Source organism: Podarcis bocagei (assembly GCF_964188305.1).
Source record: "Podarcis bocagei genome assembly, chromosome: 4".
Classification (NCBI taxonomy): domain Eukaryota; kingdom Metazoa; phylum Chordata; class Lepidosauria; order Squamata; family Lacertidae; genus Podarcis; species Podarcis bocagei.
This window is the reverse complement of record NC_138128.1, coordinates 74,296,148-74,313,070: the sequence shown is the minus strand read 5'-3', so window position 1 is coordinate 74,313,070 and position 16,923 is coordinate 74,296,148. Positions and strand designations below refer to the sequence as shown.

Sequence of the window (16,923 nt, the reverse complement as noted above, 5' to 3'; positions counted from 1 at the left end):
AGGGGGCACAATCTCAAGTTCACTCTAAAAGGATCTTTTGGTGACTTTCCCACCTCAGAACGATGGTTAGCTTGAAGTAGCCATTTCCTAATTTTTTCCAAAGGATATTTGCTACTTTGTTTTTTATTAGCTGACTGAATTCAGGCTTTTTAAAAACTTGAAAGTTTCGTGTAGGTTCTTTTAAAGACTTGGGTCCTACCACTAGGCAGATTTATTCACGGCAACTGCAGATCATACTATTTTGTGGGCATGTTCAGTTTTGGGTGGAAGCCTGTGTAAGTAATACTTACCTGCCCAAATTGGAACGTTTAAAATACTGTGCAATCATGTTTTGATGCTGCTTCTTATGGGTTAGGGAAAGCACTCTGGAGGCCTTGATTAATCTTTTGTGCCTTTCTACTATAAACCACTATCTGGATTAAGTCAGATAACTGGCAGCTTGCTTTGATGCCAATTTAATTTCCTAATTTATATATTTTTGTATGATATTTGGTATCCCTGATTAATTTGAGTCCTGTATGTATTGTGATGTACTGTATTTTTCCTGCCTATTGACTGGAATTCTGGTGTGTACAGAGATGCAATTCTTTATATAGAAAATAAATTTAATGATTTTGTAAAAAAAGAAAAAGGAAAACTTTTTTTAGTTTCATAACCGAACAAAATAAGTTATTTTCATAATCATTGCTGCTAAGGTGAGGAATCAAATGCAAACCAAGACATGCATTTTTTAGTACCACTGAATGGTTTTTCAATCAACAGGTCACATTGACAGCAGCGTGGCACTTTAAAATTTTTATTTTAAAAAAATGTACAAAGAGGAGGTACATTCCTGCTCTCTTACTCTTCAAGAGGAGCGTAAAAACATCTTAATTTGGCAGGCTATCACCAATTAAAAAAAACAAAACAAGTCCTAATTTCATAAGATAGAGGAGAGACTCCAGCAGGGTAGCTGTTCTCCTAATGGCTCATTAATGCAGTAGTCTATTTCCAACGGTTTACTCTCAAGAGCTGCACGTAAGCAAAAAAGAGGAAGATGCATGCCAAGCAGAAGAGGGCCAGCTCATTCTCCCAGAAACCCCAGGTGCTGTAGTCAATCTCTTGGTCCTTCATGTAATGCTCTCCAGGGACCCTGAAGGAGGAATATGGGAAGTAGGCTGCTGGTAAAAGCCCAGTGAACCCAGACCTTCTGAGCATTGCACAGTACCCCCATAGCAAACAAGCAGGCAAACATTGTTGAGAAAAGCTTCTGGAATATTCCAGAAGTTTTTCTCCTCTTACTTTGCAAAACCTGCATCTCATTTTTCAAAAAAAAACCCACTGAATTGTCTTTTTATAAAAATTAAATTCATGGAAAACAGCTTGTAATGAGACCTATCAGCTGTGATAGCTAAAAGGTGCAACTTCAGAGGCAGAATTCACCTTCCCACTCAACCACAGGAAGAGGGGTTGGTATTATTTTTGATTCACTATTTCTTCCTCTCAGCCATAGGATGCTTGTGGTTCTTCATGAGTGCAATGGAGGTGGCCAGGGCCATTGGAGTTCTCTTGGAGCCATCCCTCCTTCTCTACCCTTCCAATAGCAGAACGGGGGGGGGGGGCAGGGGGAAATGCCAGGGTGGATGGAAAGCCCCTTGGGCTCCACAGTATCCCATGGCCTCATGTTTCTCCAACACACCACTGACAAGGGAGGGGAAATGCAAGCCCTGGAGGTGGAACACTTACTTTCCCATCCAGCTGCTCCCAGCCCCAGCTTTTGGTCCTGGCTGGTGTGAGACCAGCAGAGCTGGATTTGCCAGCTTTTCTCTGCTTCCCATCCCCCATTAGATTGCTCCCCCCAACAGGATGGTTTTTACCTGGTAGAGTTCAAGTAGAAGACTCTTCCTTTAAGTTCATTGATGGTCAGAGCCTGAAATTGAAACATGCATTATACAAACGCAAATTATTGGGGTGGGGGAGACATTTCAGACTGTCAGATCACCCAGTTTCTGGATGCTTTCATATTGCAAACCAGTTCAGGTATCAATTTGTTTGCATCATGTTTTTTTTTAAAAAAACGGGTAGATTTTCTGCAAAAAGTAAATCTGGATTAAATTGGGGTGGGTTAGACATTTTGATGCTGATGCCACAGCTCAGGCTAGAGTGGATGTTACAATAAACTTGCATGAGCATCAGAACCAGTTCCAGAATCACCCATTTGTGACACTTTTCTCCCCAAGTGCATTTTTGTCATTGTTATTTTTTGTAAAAGGGAAAGAAAATATAACTGGAGCTAGGTGTACAAACCAGTGTTTGTTGGCAGATGGGAAGTGTCTGAGCATTTAACCCAGTGTTTCTCAAACTTGGGTCTCCAGCTGTTGTTGGACTCCATCTTCCTTGACCAGTGGTCCTGCTAGGTAGGGATGATGATGCTGCAGTTCAGCAACAGCTGAAAACCAAAGTTTGATAAACACTGATTTAATCATTTACCTACCCACTGATTCTCCTCCTGGGAGACTCTCACCAACCCCTTCCCAGCAGACTTCTTTCCAGACCTGTAGGGCAGTTGGGGAAATAACCTTAAAAACATCTTGGGGAGGGAGCTGCAGTTGGAAAAAAGTCAGTCCCTGTGACTCACATTCATGCCATATCTGTAGATACTAATCCATTTGATCCAGGACAGCCAGCTCAACATGGAATTGAGGTTTACAAGAAACCCACCAAAGACCTGCAGGATATAGGATGTCCAAACAAACAAGTAAATAATTAAAGACCACAGTAAGAACTTAACAAGTCCCAAGGGGTTCATTAAACAGTGACAGGCACTTTGAGTCATCCTCCAAGTTTGGAAGCATTAGCTTTCACTTTTGGTTAACCACCAATTGTGGTGACATTAGGAGTACCAAATGGATTAATTTTCAACAAGCCGAACTTCAAACCACGGTTTCTGAAATTGGCTTGACTAACCATGACCAACATTAACCACAGTTCCAGACTGTATGGTATGCTGCAATTAGTGTAAGCTAAGGCTTCCAAACTCCTCCTTGGGAGGGAGTGGGGAGCAAAAGAGCTCTTTAGGGGACTGGGCTCATTCACATCTCGCTTAACCATAGTTTGATGTGACATTTGGATCTAGCCATTCTATAGTTTGGCTTGAAGTCACAGAAGCGAGCAAAGCAATGAGGGACAAATACTTGGTGCTTTTGGGGCTACTGTTTGTATCTGATTTCTTAGTTTTGTCTTTTGCTGTAACGTCTAACTATACCCTAGAAATTTCATACGCAGAGCTTAAACTCCGGCAGAAACTGTTTTGTGAGTAGCCATGCACGTTATTAAAAAAGGGTGCACCATCCATATGAATGTTTTGAAGAACTGAAAAACAGAACAGCTTACCATCATGAAGACGTATGGAAGGGCAATCAAGAGGTTGGCAATGGCAAATGCATTGACACTGGCGCTCACTAGGAAAGCCATGCTCACTGCTGCAAGGTTAGTCAGGCTAAGAGACAAAACGTGCAGGAAGAAAGATTCTGCATCATATTTGAGACCTGGAGGTGGGCAGAAAGAGAAAAAGTTGCATGGCACCCTTCAAACCCTTAGCTTGGGGATGGGGAACCTTTGGTCCTCCAGAAACTGCTGGGACTCCAGCTCCCATCATTCCTGGTCACTTTGGCTAGGGTTGATGGGAGTCAGGAGTCCAAGAGCATTGGGTGGGCCACAAGTTCCCCGTCACTGTCCTAGCTCATTTAGTGCTTCTATCCCTGCATCCATTCGGGTTCTCCTAAGTGGCCTTTGGTTGGTTGTTTCTCTTCGTAAGTTTCCTGCTTGAGGAAATGGATTTGTGTCTTACTTTGGGCAAATATTTATGTGTTACTGACTGCAGGGCTGACACTCCTAAGAGAACAAAAAAGCATAGCTGATGATGTACTATTCAAGGTTGTGAGGGGGTGGGGAACAGATCAGAGGCATATTTGTGTCCAAAGACTCCTGCTGAAGAGAGATTTCCAAGCTGTGTTCATGCTTGGCAAAGAACAAAAGGCTCACAAAGGAAGAAAGAGAACAGTAGCTGGCTGGATTCATGCAGTCCATCATTCTCTGCAAGAATCCCAGCAAAACCAGCAGATCACGGTCCACTCCTAGATCAGTGTTTCCCAACCTTTTTTGGGCAAAGGCACACTTGTTTGATGAAAAAAATCTCGAGGCACACCACCATTACAGCCCCGTGACGTCAGCGCGCAGCGTCACGCCGGGAGGGACGCACGAAAGTGTAAGTTTCAATTTTTCCCCTCCCCCTTGCCGGGGAAACTCCAAGCTTTGGGGGTGGGGGGGGGAGGAGGCAGCAAAGCGAGGCAGGAAGGAGAGCGCGGCTTGGCTGGGTGAGCTTTGGCAGGGGCAGGGAATGAGAGCCGTGAGGCGGGCGCTGCGGACGGAGGCGCTGCCCGCTGAGCTCGCAGGCAGCCAGGCAGGCAGACGGCGAGAGCCCCACGCTGGGCAGCCTCTCCTCGCTGTCGCCGCCCCGCCTCTCGCCGCCCGACTCACCCGCCTCCCTCCAGGCAACATCTCGCGGCACACCAGGCAACATCTCGCGGCACACTAGTGTGCCGCGGAACAGTGGTTGGGAAACACTGTCCTAGATGACCTGTTGGAAATTGGTCTAACAGTGAAACATGGCCTACTCTCAGCTCACACTGTCCTTGATGTGTTTGCTGACCTTTTGAATTGTGTGTGTGTTTAAAAATCCTTAATTTGTGTCTTATTTCCCCCCAAAAAAAGATTTGGACTGGAAGAAATGTCACACTCCCCACCCCTTATGTCACCACTGCCACCACCAGTTGATGGTTCAAATCAAATAACATAACACTTTACTCACCCATCATGAAATAGGAAATGGAAGAGAACAGCAGGACAGGCAGGATTCGATTGGGAACGAGATCAGCAAACACTTTGGCTAGAAAGTATGCAGATGTCCTATAGTAACCTCTGGCACTCTCATGGCTAGAAAAAGGAAAAGGAGGAAACTCAGGGTTGTATCCGGTTGGGTCTCCATACCGACAGAAAGCTCTTTGGTCCAGTTGACGTTGAAAGCAGGGAGAGGCTATTATAGCCGATTCCCCCTTCCCTCTTTCATGCAGCTGCATGAAAAAATCTGCAGAGAACCCTCTAGGACAGCATGGGAGGAGAAATGCACGGAGGGAGGGAGGGCTGCAAGAGGTAAAAAAATATGGGTAATATTTTTCAACACCATCCACTTTCCTGGAACCCATCAGAGCCTTTGATCAGCAGAGGGACACAAAGATACAACAACTCTACATTAATGTATTTAATGATTTAAAAAGCTGTGCCACCAACACGGGATTCAACAGGTGAACAAGGTTTTCAGGAAGGTGGATCAGAGACTCTTTTAGGGTAGTGCGCCATGCTGCAGGGGGTGCCAAAACATTGCTGAAGAATGGAATGGGAGAGGTGCTGAAATTTGAGAGCCCCAAGTCCACCACTGGGTGGATTTCCATTCCCGCCTATAAAGAACAGTGTCACAATGGAACCAAAGTTCCCCTTGAAGCAAGAGAGTGGAATCATCTCTCTTGGAGACATACATATTCAGGGTCAAAATACTCTTCGGGGCCAGTGGTTGGACCGATGGCCTTTCCAGTTCTACAATCCTATCTCGAGGTGCAAGGCTGGGGCATGGAAGGAAAAAAGAGGGGGAGTTGTTTTTACAGCTGATGATTTCAACTTGGAGAGGAAAACCTGCATTGGCTAGCTCCTTGATGCTATAATTACACCACTACACATCTAATTAAATTTGAGACTCTGCAGGCACAGTTTTCTGGAAAGGCCATGGCACTGGGCATGTCTATTACAAAATGGATTTTCTCGGAAGCAGGACTGCTGCTCACATGAAGAGCTTTCTGTCGTAGATGAAGAGCTCCACAGCTGACAAGTTCCCAAAGATCTGAGTGAGAACCATGAAAAAGAAAGCTCCTAGCCTGCAGCAAAAAAAGAACAGATGTACGAAAGAGGAATTACATATAACTCTGTGCATGCTGCAATTATGCAGGAGTGCAGACTGCGGTATTTAGTGCAGAATTCCACTGCCAGCCACCCACCCACTTTATTTTTAAAAGGGCAGGTTTCTAGACAGTATGAAAGTAACAGCTTGAAAATGCATGAGAAATGCCTACTGATACTGGAAATGTCAGAGAGGCAGTTGAGTAAGACGTCCAGTGGTTAGAAGGGTCCCTTTCCACAAGTCAAATTAAAACTGCAACTGTGCAAATTAGCAGTAACAGCATAATTCTTCTTCATTAAGAAAAATTATGCCATTTCATTTCAATTCCCTCCCTTCATTTACTGCACTCACATATTGTATGGATTTTATATCAATTAGGGGGTGGACAAATCTGTCTACTTTGGGTTCTCTCTGTATCTCATTTTTCCAGTCTGCAATCCTGCACATTTCCACATCATTTTTTGTGATTCCTCCCCACCCCTCACTCAAATGCTCATAAGAATTTGTCAGCATTTTAATTCACATTCTTCCAAGATTTTTGCATGCATTTTCTTTATTATAATACATTTTGCATGTTATTTTCACTAATATTTGCATTTTTGCATACAACTGTCCCCCAATATACACACATTTATGTACACATCACTGCAGATGTGAATGTCAAAGGATAGCTGTGTTTTGGTTTGCAAATTGTTCCAAGAAGTGCAGATTATGCAGTTGTACATCAAAATGCGAACATACCCTGATTTTGCCCCCATCTCTAATCCTGATGAGATACTCTATTCTCACAGGATTGCATCCAGAGGAAACTGCCAGGAGTCAGTCTGGAACTATAAATAGCTTCTGGATTCACCCAAGCTACAATTGCTGAGGAGGCCCATCAGGACGCTCAAAAACATGTTAAGCTTCCCACTGGACATGCTGGAACATGGGAGAAAGAAAGATGGTGAAATGCTGTGCTCTAGGGCCACCTGAGTAGGAATGAGCACCTTACCTGTTCTGTAGGGCTTCCGGCAGAGTGTCCGGGATTTGGTAGTAAATGAGCCCCACCAACAAGGAGAAGACCATGCCCAAAAGGATCTGGCCAATGGAGGTCTGAGGATTCCTCAGCAGATGCTTCACATTACGGCAGCTCACAACATACAACTAGAGAACAGTGTGGCATTAACAGCTTGACATGAGGGGTCTCTCTCCCTACTTCTTGACAATTCCCCCCCTAAAGATGTTGCTATCTGTGAAAATCTCCACCTTCCCAGCAAAGTGGCGTCCCATGTTTGGGACAATTATCTGGAAAAACCAAACCAAAACAAAAAGAAATCTTTTAAGTCATAAACATACTAGATCCACTGAAATGGACAGACTTTGGTTAGTTCAGTCCATTAATTGTTATGGGTCTGCTCCGAGGAGGACTTTGTCGGGTACAATCCCGCGATTGCGCTGCACACACAGCCTCGTCGCTCTGGGCAGGTGTGTCGCCATCTACAACGAGCTTAATGATGTATCACATTCCTCATTCAAAGTGGCAGACATCACTCTTAGTAGTAGAACGCAAATCAGAAGCACTTCCGCTGCCCATATGGCATATGTACAGTCACAGAGTTTGCTGCAAGCAGCAGAAGGCAAAACTATAGTAGCTGTTGATGCTGATGTGAGTTCTAAATACAATATTGGACACAGAGCTCCAGCTAATGAGAGTTGGGGGTGTTTTGGTCAATGATTTAGGAAAAGGAGGATAGCTCTCCCTTGGTAGTTGTATGGAGATTACTGTACAGAATCATGGAGTGGGAAGGGTCATGCAGTCCAGCCCCCTGCAATGCAGGAATCTCAACTGAGAAATGGCCATCTTAAGAAGAAGAAGAAAGATTTTTAATGTCCCCACATTTGGTTAAATAGGTAGAGAAAACAAAACCGATCTATGCAGATCTTAGCCAAGTTTTATTACAGGTTTATTTGAATGGATCAAGGCAAATGTTGTGCTTATTTGCGGATCCGTCACCCTTTCTCTGTTCCTGCACCTGTTCCCAGCCCTTTCCCCCTTCACCTGTTGGGCGAATGAGGTGGCATAAGTGGCTTTTGATGTGGTAGCATCGCAGCCTTGGTTCTGGAACGACTGTAGGTTTTTCAGATCCTCTTGCAGCTGCTCATAGTAGGAGGACTGGTGGTAATAACTGGAAAGCGCATTCTTGTCAAGGGAACAATTGCTGGAGAAAAGGCCATCCTTCTTGTTGCCTGCTTCAAACAAAAGGTAGATTTTTTAAAAAATAGACAGTTTATTCATCTTAAGATACAAGCGGTATGACCCAGTTCCTACCAGCCCAAGGCATTATATGTTGCCGGAGGCGAAGGACAAGATGGCAGCTCCACATGCAGAAAAAGGACTGGACTGGCAGTGGAATCTTCCTGCAACAACAGTGATGGGGCAGCACCCCACTCTGCCCCTGTGTGTACAAGGCCCCGGGGGTGGGATGCAGACCAGACCACACCATTCTGCCCTTCGATACCTTGCCAGCACTTGCACACCAGCCCACTTGGCACCTAGTCAGCCATGGTGCCAGCATGCATCCCATGCGCTGAGCAACATAAGTGCATGTGTAATGCCTGCTGGAGGGCGTGGCCAGGTGGGATGACCGCCCCCTCTGGCCTGCTCGTTTAGTAAGGGACATTTCTGGCAGACCGCTGCCTCCCCACCCAGCCTCAGTTACCTGCTGTTTGAGGTGGCCATCTCACTTTGTCTAAAGGTGGCACTTTTCCTGATCAATCCCAGTTAAAAACGAAGGTGATTTTTGTTAGCTATCTTGGCATCAGGTCGCAATCCATTTGTTCACATCAGCCACCCATGCCAGCTACCAACAAAGCGACACTTGCAAAACTGCCAGTGCAGACCCCCCCCATCCACCCGCCAAGCATGCAGGTGGCAGGTTCACCAGCAGGACGCCTCCTGGTGGAACCTTGCAGAAGGCTTCCAATTGTTCCAAGGGCAAAGCGGGTCTGGATCCCAAGCTACTCTTAAGTCAGCGCTGGCTGGCAAAGGGTCTGAGTCAGGCCCAAATGCTGTATCAGCCTGAAACGGATGTAGGGATTGGGCCAAATTTGCTCCTGACCCACCACTTTTCACGGGTGTCCCTGTGGGTAGCAGGTGTGGCAGAAAATCCACTGCTCTTCAGAACCTCAGTGGTGGCAGTGGCAAATTGCAACTGCTTCTGCCAGAAACTTTTTCTTTTTGACAAGACATGACTGCAGCCAGACTCAGGGCAATTTGACCAGGGTGCCCTAAAAATAGCATTGTATAGGGCTAGTCTAATCTTCATTATACACTGGGAAGGAGTATCCAACGATCTTCAAAATTACCCATCATTTCCATGTACAAAGCTCTCATTATGGCTCGTTTTCATGCGCCTGTATAGTTCCGGCTTGCGGGAGACCAGCAAAGGCTGATCTCAGTGCTATTGTGGTTTTAGTAGAAAATTAAATTTCCCAAATGGCCATAAGCCATCTCCTACTTCAAGCCTGATGAAGACACATTAGTTTCACCTTGGGCTGCATTGCTTCAGTCTCCATTTATTAAAGACTGAGCATAAAAGGCACAGGACAGAGTACACAGAAGGGATGGTAGCTGATGATAATTTGGCACTGTTAATCATTTGTTGGATGGCTAGTTCCTGGGCTCAACAATGGGCGTTATCTGTTCTTGTCCCTGATAATATGTAGAGTCTCCTAATCCCACCATTCTGTTAATGGTGGGATAATTATAATTCTCAACAAGGGTGCTCCAATAGTTTCATTAATTGTTACACCTCGCTCCTGTATGGCAGGTCAGTATTAATATATCCATATTGCAGATGGAGGCCTGAAGCCAAGAGCATGTGGCTAGTCTGCAGCCAACAAGGTTCTTTCAAAATGAGGGGAGATTTGATTTGAATCAGATTCACAGCTTACTCTTTCAGTCCCTCTCCTACCGTTGTTCTCAGGCTTACCTCCAAGCAAAGGTAGAGCAGCAGAGGTACTTGTGAGAATTTAAATGTTGCCATATCTAATGGATGGTCTCTGTCCTTGGGAAGGCAGGCCCTGCTGTATGAAAGTCAGGCTTCCATAACCACAACTACAACCATTATAGTTTGGGAAGATTACTCCCCCCCCCCGACTCCCGTTCTCAAACTAAATCAATTCCTGGAGGGGGGAAACACTCACCCAAGTCATGTTGAGGCTGGGACTGTATCACCTCCCCACTGATTACATCCAGAAAGAAGTCCAAGGGATTGTTAAACTGCTCACACTGATAGCCTGGAATTGAAATTTATGTGAGAGGGAGACACACAAAGACAGGCCTAACATCACCTTCAGGTCAGGGCATCTCCTGCCACAGCTCATGATGATTTACTGGACACAGAGAAGAAATCAGAATATTTTTACGTGCTGGCTTTAGAAGTTCCACCCTGTCTTTCTAAAGCTCCTCCAGAAGTCATAGGTGCTTTTTGTTTCTTTTCTCGGAAAGACACTTTTCTTCCTTACCAATGCTATTGAAATAAGTTGTGGCTTCATCTGCTGCTCCTGCAAATATGATTTCTCCCTTGCTCATCAAGGTCAGATGGTCAAAGAGCCTGAAGATGGAGTAGCGCGGCTGATGAATTGAGAAGATCACCGTTCTCCCTTTCCTGGAAAGTCTGCAAAGCAAATAATGCTTAGTTGTTGGAGTGAAAGGTCCTTATAGCACATGGCTGCCACCAGAAAGCGCTCAGCAATTGCTGAGTTCTAGTCCTGGCATTGTGTTCCGAGGACGATGTGTGACTGCTGCTATGCAGATAGGTAGCCTTTCTGGTAGTGTGTTAAACGCCAATAAATAATGTGCATTCATAAAAGAAAAAATTGTATGCAGATGTTGCTTCACCTGCAGCAGATTTCTCTGCCATAGAGGCAAGCTGCTTCTTAAACTGGACGGTGGCTTGTCTCTTTAGCAATGGGGACTACTGCAGTAGAAACTGCATGTTAAGCTCTGGCTGTACGAACACTAGTTTCCCATGCATACATATCACTCCGCTGCCTCATAAGCATTTTTTTGGGGGGGGGTTGAGTGGGTGTGTGAGAGATCTCTGCAGATTTAGTTGGGTTTAGGCATTTTTATTTTTAGCAGAGACAGAATGCACAGAAACTCACTGGTGCAACAGCTGCATGATGGCGTTAGCTGTGTTGGCATCCAGCCCTGTGGTTGGCTCATCCAGAAAGATCAGGGAAGGCGAAGTGATCAGTTCCATGCCAATGCTGCACCGTTTCTTCTCACCCCCTGAAACGCCACGCAGGAATTCAGTCCCAATCTGACGCCACGGAAAGAAGCAGGGAGCGTGGGAAGAAAAGGATACAAAGGCTTAAAAAAAATCCATTGAATTGACTTTCCACCAAAGACAAACGGTAACCCAGCCATTCTACCATTTCCTGTTTCATTAACATTCACCATTCTAAAGCAGATGCTGAGAAGCTTGGTTCTCTGTGGAAATCAGGGACAAGACAAGGGGATGGGCTTCTTCTATTACCTTCCAATGTAAGGGATCTTCATACAAGCACAGCCCTCGTGCAAGAGCAGAGGAGGAAGTCAACCTGTGTCAGGGAATATGAAGCGTCTTCTCTTCACAAGGTAAGTGTGGAGCAGGGGCTCATGGGGCTGAATAGCTTCCAAAGAGGGAGACTCCAGCACAAAGAAATCTAGCAAGTTAGGGAGAAGAATAGGCTGGGACCCTTCTCTCCAACGTGCCAGTCTTCCATATACAGGAGAGTGTTTTATCATGCAAACTCCCACCTGCAGCCTGGAGCCCCCAAACAGGCTTTCCTGAATGTTTGTAAGAACTGGGCCTTCACTAAGATGTACAACTCCAGATGTCACGTAATCCCTGAACAAGGACCATGATGGCTGCGGCTGATGGAAACCGAACTCCAACCAGATCTGGAGGGCCACAAGTTGCTCTGTGGCTTACCTTGGTGTCTGCACAGTCCTGTAGGCCCAGCTCCTGTATCACAGCATCAACCTTGATCTTCTTCTCTGTGTTGCTGTTCCTGTTCTGAGGCAGCCGCAGGTTGGCGGAGAACTGGAGGTTCTCCCGGATGCTGAGGGTTCCTGTCAGAATGTCCTCCTGCAGGCCAGGGAAAACCAGATGCCTTAGGAAGCGAAAGGATTCCCACAGGGGAAGGAGGACACATTGGATAAGAGCACTGACACCATGCTGAGCAACACCAGCTTTTCTTCGGGCAAGAACTTGCTGGGTATCAGGCAGGATTACACATCCAATGCCTTCGTTTGCATGGTGGATCTCTTCAGTGTAACAGAACCAAGGCACCCATGTCCCACCGTTCTAACATGCTTACAACCACTGGCCAATAGGATTCAAGCAGAGCCTCTTCGTCTGAGCTGGTTGACATGAGGGAGCAAAGATTGTGAACCATACTGTGCAATAAGCTGGAATATACCTGTAAGCAGTGTTCACATTACTATACACTGAAATGCAACATAATATATGCAAATTGATTAACATTTAATTCAATTACAATAACCAATTGCAAAATAAAATAACCAACGAGCTACAATAACCAATGTTGTCTGCTTCCTCTAACCCCTCCTTTCCTTTGATGCAGCTGTGCGGGAGATTCAATTTCCATTAATCCCTGGTTTAGCATTATGCTTGACCCCTAAACTGTGGCTGATGTTAAGCATTGTTGGTTTAAACAAGCCAGCTTCATAACCCTGAAGTTGACTTGTTTCAGGCAAGCCAAAGTGAACACTAAGCTTTGTTTATCGGGTTCTGATGACACAACCAGCTGTGCCTATGCAAAAGCAGAAATAAAAGCTTCTAAAATCTGCCTTGCAGACATGCATTAGGGAGGGGGAAGAAGTGCATGAACCTGAATCTTCCTGTGGCCTATCCCCATATGGTTTAGTGTGAGTTGGGCCAGTATCCCTTAGAGGCATTTTTACTGTACCAAGATGCATCTAGAACATAAATTCTGTCCCTGACCGTCACTGAGATATTAGCTGGACATTACATAGAAATAACATGGCCCTGACACCATCTCCTTTTCTTCTCCCCCCTCCAAAGAAGGAGCGTGGGGTGGGGGTGGGGCTTTCTCTAGGGAGGCAACAAGAAGAGAATTGACTCTTCCTTGATCTTTGCTTCTCTGCTCTGAAAGCAGAGATTTCAAATGGAAAAGCGGCTGGTCAGAAAAAAAGTGAGTGTCTAGCTTCTTCTACATGGTGTTTCCATGCAAACTTCTTAAAGGGAATGCCTGAGGTGGGCCATAATACCACTGTGATTTCATGAGGCTGCAACTCATTTCTTTTTTAGTTTCCTGAAATTATGTTCCGGTAAATCCAATGGGTTAGTATATCCATACCCAGAGTACACTTGTTCAGATTATTGGTTAACTTCAATTAACTATAAAATATGTGAACAAATACAAAAAAAGTTGCACATAAAGAAGAGTTTACCTGGACCACATAGGCAGAACACTGATGAAAATTGGAGTCTACCAACTTTCCATCCATAAATATCTGTCCACCTGTAAGCCCTTTGGGGTCTTTCCATCCTGCTAGGACATCGAGGAGCCTAGAGATGGGGTGGAGGGGAAGGAAACAAGTCATGGTCAGCTCATCCCTCTGTTCCCAGGGGCTCTTGGAATAAAGAGGGAGGAGAAGAAAAAAGAAAGGGAGGATGCGAAAAGCCTACAAAATAAAGGAAGAGAAGGAAAAAACAGGGAAGAAGATTTTGAATGGAAAAAGCCAAGAATAAAGGAAGACAAGGGAAAAAGACGGGTTTGGGTCTAAAAATAAAAAGAAGACACCCCCCCCCCCAAAAAAAAGAATTGTAGAGGAGATAAGGGGAAAGATACTGTAGAAAAATGATGCCAAGCAAAGGTATTACAATCCTGATTGAAGAGTTGAAATGGAAATAAAAGGAGGAAGAGCAGAGCATGATGTGAATAAATGTTTAAAAATATATATAGAAGCAGCAGAAGAAAAACAAGACAAATCACAGAGAAGAGTGAATTTTAAAGGACTTGTTTATCCAGGTTCTGCTTATCTAGCTGCTTTCTCTTACACCCCCTCCCCAGAATTAATATTCAAACTTCCTGTTCTCATAACATCCGAAGACAGACAGACAATGGAATTAAGAGACTACAGTAGCCCAGTGTAAGACTACATGTCTATACTGAGATGTAAGTCCCACTGAGTTCAATGTGGGGAACTGCACTCAACACACATGATCCCGCAGTGTGGAGCCTCCATTTTAATAAGCATCCCACCCAGATGCAGAAAACGCATTGGCTGCACCCAAATGCAAACAGTGACCAACAGGAACTGTGGCTGGTTGCAGAAGTGGATGGCTGAGCACCTGCCACTGGGAAGGTGCAAGCACCATTGTCTGTGGGTGGAAGAGCTGCCAAGAGAGAAGAGCAGGTGGGCTGGAGGCAGGAAACTATTGCATACAGAGGGGAAAGTGCAACTGGGGAATGAGTCATCCCCAGGACATGCAAAACACAGGTATGAAGGACAAAACTTACGAAGTTTTCCCACTTCCGGTTGGCCCCAAGATGGCATTCATCCCAGGCTTCATAATACCACTGCAGAAATAGAAATGGGTTGGTGCCAGTTCCCAGACCAGACATTTCTGAAGTGTATTTTGCATGGAAGGAGCGTCTCCACCCCCATCGTTCAGCCCAGACACTGAGGTCCAGCGTCGAGGTCCTTCTGCTGGTTCCCTCACTGTGAGAAGCAAAATTAGGGGGAACCAGGCAGAGGGCCTTCTTGGTAGTTGCGCCCACCCTGTGGAACGCCCACCCATCAGATCTCAAAGGAATAAACAACTATTTGACATTTAGGAAACATCTTGAGGCAGCCCTGTTTAGGGAAGTTTTTAATGACTGATGTTTTAATGTATTTTTAATCCTTTGTTGGAAGCTGCCCAGAGTGGCTGGGGAAACCCAGCCAAATGGGTGGGGTATAAATAAATTATTATTATTAATTATTAATTATTTATTATTTTCTAAAGTTACAAATTGCCATGGGAGTTTTTTTTTAAGCGCTGAAGATCTGCCATGTGTCAGCAACAGTGTGAAAAATACCATGTTGGTGTGGCAGTTTTTATTTTACTGCCATACCAATATTACCTTTCTCTTCAGAAGACCTATCCTTCCAGCTTTTGTGATATACACACAACTGATTTCATCTTACAATTAGTGGCTGGAAAGATAAATCAGCAAGGATGACTTGGGCTGGTTTGCCCCCTCCCACTAACTCCCAATCGCCACCGAACGCATCTAATAGCCCAGTACTGGGAAACCTGTGGAATGCCTGATGACGCTGGACTATAATTCCCTTCAGCCCTGATCAGAGTGGCCAGTGACTGGGGGTGGGAGTTGCAGTCCAACAACATCTGGCAGGCCGCACTGTCCCCAGCCTTGCAATAGGCCAGCAATAGCACAATTCTTTCTGAGCAGACATGCATAGTCTCGCTGAGTCCAAAGGCACTTATTCCCAGGTAAATGTGGAAAGGATCTTAACTTGAATTAGATAGAAACAGTGGGTGATATCCAACAAAGTCATACATGGCCGGACAGGTCAGTTGATTAGAGCATGGTGCTGATAACACCAAGGTTCCAGGTTCGATTCCTGTCTGGGGCAGCTGCATATTCCTGCATTGCAGGGGGGTTGGACTAGATGATCCCCGGGGTCCCTTCCACCTCTACAAATCTATAATTCTATGATTCCATGGAGTAAACCCATTGAAACTAATGGATCACTGATTTTAATGAGTCTACTCTTTAATACTGGATATCACCTAATGTCACTGAGGCTGTGTACACACCATATATTTAAAATTCATCCCTCCTTCCAAAGAACCCTGGGAATGTAGTTTAACCCGTACAATTCCAAGCAACCTTAAACTACAACTTCCAAAATTCTTTGGTGTGTGTGTGCTTTAAATGTATGGTGGATATGCAGCCTAATCATTCGTGAAAAGGACAGTTTGTCACTACCAAAGGTCATCTTTGTTTGCTGTTGGCAAATTATGTTTGCATAGTTGCATGATTTCTAGCACAGCAAAGAAGCCTGGGATTTGTGCTCTCCTGAGGAGGCTACGTTATCTTCTGCAGCAAGTGAAAAACATCAGTCCGTTTTCTTGTTTTTGTTATTAAGAAAAGTGCAAAATGTTATTCGAAAAAGAAACATCCCAGAAGCCAATTTTGCTTATTGTATGTGCAAAAACGTTTGTCGATACATTGCACTGTAACAAAGCGGTACAAGATTAATTTGCTGGTACAAATTTGCTTATTGAATTTCTGTCTCCAGCTGCCTGTTTCACCTCTTTGACTGGCTTGAGGCCTGGTCTCCTGCCCCATCCTGCAATCAACTTTTACTATCATTTTATCAGATTGCTGACAAGAGTTGTGCTATTGCATGCTCACAAAACAGTGTGCCCCAAAAAAGTGAAGAGGGAAAAGAAATAAACAGAAACCCAACAACCAGTCCCGCCTGCATGTGGAAGGTGCAGCATCCAGTCTGTGATACATCCACAATATTTTGATTGTGGATGAGTGCCCTTTTATATTTCACTCAGATTCCCAATAAACCAAGCCTATGAGGAACAGTTGAGGGAGCTGGGGATGTTTAGCATGGATAAGAGCAGACTGAGAGGAGATATGATAACTATATTCAAATATCTAAAGAGCTATCACATAGAAGATGGAGCCAGCTTGTTTTCTCCTGCTCTGGAGACTAGGACCTGAAGCAATGGATTCAAGATACAAGAAAGGAGATTCCGACTAAACACCAGGAAGAACTTTCTGACAGGAAGAGCTGTTTGACGGTGGAACAGTCTTCCTTGGAAGGTGGTAGACCAGGCATCCCCATCCTTCGGCCCTCCAGATGTTTTGGACTACAATTCCCATCATCC

The 16,923-nt window shown here is 45.0% G+C and overlaps 1 protein-coding gene across 3 annotated transcripts in view; it reads right to left on the bottom strand.

The window, feature by feature from the left end:
* Positions 1–175: 175 nt before the first annotated feature.
* The window catches only part of LOC308584700 (broad substrate specificity ATP-binding cassette transporter ABCG2-like), a 30,085-nt gene continuing 13,337 nt past the window's right edge, over positions 176–16,923 (bottom strand). For 2 of the 3 annotated variants that reach the window (XM_081189630.1, XM_081189629.1), the window contains 14 exons: positions 14,531–14,590; positions 13,458–13,575; positions 11,953–12,108; positions 11,141–11,298; positions 10,499–10,650; positions 10,178–10,270; positions 8,031–8,221; positions 6,984–7,135; positions 5,877–5,966; positions 4,850–4,974; positions 3,373–3,527; positions 2,618–2,707; positions 1,857–1,909; positions 176–1,132 (listed from right to left, as the gene is read on the bottom strand). In XM_081189630.1, coding sequence (XP_081045756.1) covers positions 985–1,132; positions 1,857–1,909; positions 2,618–2,707; positions 3,373–3,527; positions 4,850–4,974; positions 5,877–5,966; positions 6,984–7,135; positions 8,031–8,221; positions 10,178–10,270; positions 10,499–10,650; positions 11,141–11,298; positions 11,953–12,108; positions 13,458–13,575; positions 14,531–14,590 — 1,741 coding nt within the window. In that variant the 3' untranslated portion in view covers positions 176–984. The remainder of the gene's footprint in view (positions 1,133–1,856; positions 1,910–2,617; positions 2,708–3,372; positions 3,528–4,849; positions 4,975–5,876; positions 5,967–6,983; positions 7,136–8,030; positions 8,222–10,177; positions 10,271–10,498; positions 10,651–11,140; positions 11,299–11,952; positions 12,109–13,457; positions 13,576–14,530; positions 14,591–16,923) is intronic. The other variant, XM_081189631.1, reaches the window with a different exon arrangement.